Raw genomic sequence first — 5,358 nt, forward strand, 5'->3', positions numbered from 1 at the left:
GTAAGTATTGTATTGCATAGATTTTTAAATTTATTCCTGTTCAAGTCAGACAAAGTGCAATACAGCAGTGTGTTGTGCAGTACAAGTACAATGCACTATGAAACCAAATTCTGGAAAGGTGGTTTATGGCTTCTTGGAGGAAGGTATTTTCACCCAGGTATTTTCCACAAGGATATTTAAAAATAGTTCATTTGAGGGAAGTTCGATAGTTGTGGGTTTCCAGACACAATAAAGATGATGAGCCTGGCATTCCTTCACCCATTCTGAAGTATCTAACTATGTTAAAATGGTATGTCCTAAAATGTACAACTTCTATTTTTAATAACAAGACACTAAAAAAACCCTGGAAACACCTTGTTCTGGAAAATAAAATATACATATTTAGTATGTCTGTGTATAAATGGAATAGACTGTTCTGATCATCAGTGAAATGTCAGTCTGTTGTTGGGGCATTTCTGAGGAAAGAAATAAATATATAAACCTCCAATTGGTAATATGAAACATTATTCTCTACTTGAAATACACATGCTAATAATTTTATTTAGATTTCATTTCCAATTAATTAACTAATCAGTTGGAAAATAGACTCAGCTGTCATTTATTATTAACTATCCTGCTCCTCTCTAGAGTTAAAATGTAAAAAATAAAACATGGTTTCACTAATTATCTACAAGATTGGTGAAAAATTTTCCATGACATTTTGTGCAAAATCATTTGTCAACGTGCATCAGGTTGTGTGTGTTTTGTGACACTGAGGGTCTAAGATAACTTTCCCATCTCTAACTTCCACGACTGACTGATCTTTATTAGGTTCTTTTAGCTGTTAATAAAATGCATGAGTAGGAAGAACATAAATATGCTTTTAAAATGTAAAAATGAAATTAGAGTGGTCTGTCTGCCACAAGGGAGCAATAGTTGTAGGATGTTGGGTAGCCCCTGGAAAATATATAGGGAACACAGATGTACAACACAGATGTTGTAACTGGCCATAAGATGTTATCCTTGCTTCACACAAATTCAGTCAATAGTATATGTATCTATCAGTTAAACTATTTATTGATCGGGGATATTTAGGAGTATAAATTAGGTGCTTGGTTCTGCTAAGGAAAAACTACAGGCAGGGTTCTTAAAATTCATAAACTGTACTTTTAGCTATTTGTCTAACTTAAGAAGTAGCTTCTTTGAGAAGATATTTTAGAAGCTGCAGTCTTTCTAAGTTAATTTTCTTTAATAGGTCCTGTTGTTGGAGAATTTCCAAGCCAAAATGACATAAATCTGGCACCAGCACCCCCCTTGCCACAGGTAAAAAAAAAATAAAAAAAATTAGTTGATAGTATAGAAAAATGGGCATTGAGTGAGGGTACAGACTTTTTGAAATCCTGACTGTGACATTATCATTACAAATTGAGATTCTGGCTCACAACTGTCTCAGAGCTTCTACTTTTTTACAAACACATTGCCTGCTTCTGTACGTGTGGATTTTATCCTGTGTTTCGAAACAGAAGAGGAAACTTCTGCTTTATCCTGGGCTTTCCAGTTGCCTTTGTCCCTATGACTCCGTTGTAGAAACAGTAGATGGAAGTAGGTAATTGTATGCTGAGCACCTACACTATAGAATAAATGTATTCTAAATATAGTCTGAAATAATATAGAATAAATCTAAAAGTTCTGATTGGGTTCAAAGCTTAAAAGCCATTTTATAATGTTGTGAGTGTAAGAGTAATGCTGATATATTTTTTTTTGAGGAACTGATGATCTGATATTTCAGGGTAAAGGAGAGCAGACAGGATTTGTATGTATGTGGATAGAACAATTAAGTGATAACATCTGAAAGTGAGCAATTTCTCATGTTTTATTTGATATTGAGCAAAGGTTCTTTGTTTTTGTTTTTTCAAATAAACTTCTCTGCAGCCTGATGTGATTCAAAATATGACAGAGTTCAAACGCAGTCTACCACTCTTTCCACTGGTGAAACCACATATCAATGTCATGGCTTCAAAACTGTGAAGAATCCCAATGGATGAAGAAATGCAAAGGAATTAATTTCAAGGGGTTTCATCATGAACAAACATCTTAAAGATTATTAAGATAAACAATCCTGTCCATTCTGAGAGTCCCTGATTCACTCTTGGTTCATTCAGCGTTATTGGTGTCTTAGGGATACAGAGAATTAGAAAATTAGTTGTTGTCATGTGTCATTTATATTACAAAACAACTGTTGAAAACCAAAATCAACCAGAATATTAAAGGCTCTTGTAGATGCAGTATATTTTTAAAATAATATATCCCTTAAAATTTTCATTTTGATAATGGAATTTGAAGAAGCCTCCAGACCAAACTGATCTTGCTTAAAATATCCATGTTATTCTTGCAAAAGGCCATTGAAAATAGCTCTGTAATTTTTTCAGGAAAAAAAGTATTAAGCCTTTTTTGGGGGGAGGGCAGAGCAAAACTTTTCATAAAAAGGAGGCTTTGACATTTTTTGAAGGGTAAAGTGTTGAATGATACCTTTTTTTAATTGATCCTCAGTGCAACCAACTTGTTTTCTTTTTAAGATTTAAGTAGATCAGTGGAAAAGAGGAAATTTTGCAACAAAATAATAAACAAGGGAGTTGTCTTTAACAGAAGAAGAGTAATTAAATATATTGGCATGGTTTTAATCTTTATATACAAATTTGGGGACATTTTATATTCAAACTAGTAAAATGCTGGAAACACTTGGGTAGTCCATCTTATTTTTGTGAGTGTTATGCTTGTCTCTTGATTGTTAATACCTCATTCAATTTCTCAGGGTTGCTCTGAGTTGTTTCCTTCTGGTTGAATAATAAAAATTGGTTTTTTTTTTAATTGACATCATTTTTGTTTCCAGTTGTTCATAAACTGGATGAGGTCGCCAATGTTTTTTTTGCTCAGTATATTGTTATATTAGGCCTTGATCTAGCAAAACACTTGAAAATGCACATAACTATAAGCATGTGCATAAGTGCTTTACTATATCAGAGCCTTAGTTTTTGACATAAGCACAGCTAAAGTCAAGTTTGGCCCCATGAATGCATCAATTGAGTTTCCTGTATAGGGCTACATGGCTTAGATGCTCAGTCTTCACACTCCTTTTTCTGTCATTCAGACATTCAAAACAAAACAGCAGCACAACACACTAGTTAAATCAGCACAAAAACACAGTTGGCACATGTGTAATTCATAATTTTAATTCATAAAGAAAATAGCAGAATAATATATAATGAATCCAATTCTTCACCCTTTACTGAGCTTAGTGACTTCAGTGGTGGTTCTGCCTCAATAAAGAAGGCAGGATTAGGCCATAAAGTACAAAAAGGATTTTAAAAAGAGTTATTTTTAGTCTTAAAATATTTTGTTACATTACTAAACTATCTTGCCTTTTGATGTGTATAATTTACTGTGCACGTTTAGGCAGGGCAGGATGTGCTGAACACTGAAAACTTAAGGGCCTAATCATGTGAACACTTATCAGGCAGAGCACTTAATACCATAAATACCATTAACATCTTTGAGACTTTGCCCACTATTAACAGAACCTGAACCTTTGGCCCTGATCTTGCCTATAGTTAAATACATGTGTAGCTTTACTAACCTGAGTAGTCCCATTAGCCCATTGAGGCTAATGGGACTACTCACATGAATAAAGCAAAACATTTACTTCAGTGGGATTACTCACATGAGTAACATTACATGCTTGCTTAAGTGTTTACAGAATCAGGGCCCGAGTTTATATTTATCCAAGAAATGCTGCTTTAATTGAATAAATATTATCAACTTAAATGCTGTTAAAAGGTTTACAGCATAAACTGTTCACAAAGAATAATTTTGAAAAGTGCTGTTTCCATGTGATGTTTGCCGGTTGTCAGTGGAGGCCAATAGCATTTCTCGCTAGCGTGAAGGGAAAAACACGAACACACTATAGGGGAAAAATGAAATGCTGCTACTTTTTATGCTTTACCATATTCTTCATGAATGTTTCACGCGTTGTGGCTTGCTTTGCCCCGAATGCATTTTTTTTGTTTATGATTTCCTTTTGGTTAAGATTATTTGTATTATAGGTATTAAAAATAAATGTTGACTGCACACGATACAAATTATATATTTTTGGGATTTAGTATTTAAACGTAGCACTCTTATGGTGAAAAAAATGAAATGGCCTCTATTTTGTATAAAAAAAATTATAATTAAAGTGATGTGAACTCAAATTTTAACCATTTGTGTGTGTGTGTGTCCGCACACACACACATATCTATACATAAAAACTGGAGCGATGTTATATTTAACACAGTACCACAAATCCATTTTTTCCAGAAAAGAACATTTAGTATTTTTTAAGTTCTGGAGTGAAAGTGGGAACTCATGTAGCCTGACAGCAACTTTTAATTGCTTTTAAGTGTTCTCCAGCATTTTACAGTTTCTGAGTTTGATACAGCAGTACAGTTTGTTAACTCAGGCATATTAATGGATTCATTTGAATGGATCCAAAGCTGCAGTGTCTACAAGCAATAACAGACTACCTAGAATACACTGTAATTCTGTTTCAGTGCTTGTTAAATTACGTTTATGTAACAAACCTAAATGATGAGATTGCAGTCATTTTTGCAAGTGCTATTTTGAGCGGTTGATGTGTAATTGGGTGCATGTGACACAGCCAGTATGACAGAGTGCTAGAGTTACCCTGTTTACAATAAACACTCTGATTTAATCTTTGGAGTTCTTCATTTGTTTTATTTGTATTCTGTTCTGTTCTGGTAATGTTACATCTATCAGCTGAAGCGTTGGTTTTTCTCTAGCCTTGATCATCAAGTGCTGCTGACTGAACTGCCTCGACTGGCTGGGATCGCTTTATTGTGCTTCCAATTCATTTCTGCTAGGGAAGTGCCAGAGGGCAGTGGTGCATGTTGCATAAATATCCTGATGGCTTCCCTACATGAAGATGAGAAGATTATTTTAATATATAGATTTTGTATATAGGTAGATGTCTCTCTATTTAAAAAAAAAAAGAAAAAGTAATTATAAACGAGGTTTTTTAAAATTACTAAATCTTGAACTGGCAATTTCGGAGCAGCCTATTAGACCATCACTGCAGCTTGATAGTGTTATACTTCGGTAGCTTAACTTTGGTAGCTATTGCGTTCATTTTATTTTATTTTATTTTAATTTTATTTCATTAAATATATGTATAAAGTAAAATACCTGTTACTAGGGTTAGAGATTAGTGAGGTTATTGCTGGGAACTATAAATGGTGCGAATTCTGAGTCCAAAAACCTCCTCTTTTGCTGCCCCTGCTGGTGGGGGGCTCCTAGAGAAAAACTTCTTTTAGGTTGCAAGGAGAA

The 5,358-nt window shown here is 34.1% G+C and overlaps 1 protein-coding gene across 9 annotated transcripts in view; it reads left to right on the plus strand.

The window, feature by feature from the left end:
- The window catches only part of IDE (insulin degrading enzyme), a 183,250-nt gene extending 178,524 nt beyond the window's left edge, over nucleotides 1-4,726 (plus strand). For 8 of the 9 annotated variants that reach the window (XM_073353900.1, XM_073353894.1, XM_073353898.1 and 5 more), the window contains 2 exons: nucleotides 1,235-1,302; nucleotides 1,912-4,726. In XM_073353900.1, coding sequence (XP_073210001.1) covers nucleotides 1,235-1,302; nucleotides 1,912-2,007 — 164 coding nt within the window. In that variant the 3' untranslated portion in view covers nucleotides 2,008-4,726. The remainder of the gene's footprint in view (nucleotides 1-1,234; nucleotides 1,303-1,911) is intronic. The other variant, XM_073353897.1, reaches the window with a different exon arrangement.
- The last annotated feature ends 632 nt before the right edge of the window (nucleotides 4,727-5,358 follow it).

This window comes from Lepidochelys kempii, chromosome 7, assembly GCF_965140265.1.
Source record: "Lepidochelys kempii isolate rLepKem1 chromosome 7, rLepKem1.hap2, whole genome shotgun sequence".
Classification (NCBI taxonomy): Eukaryota; Metazoa; Chordata; order Testudines; family Cheloniidae; genus Lepidochelys; species Lepidochelys kempii.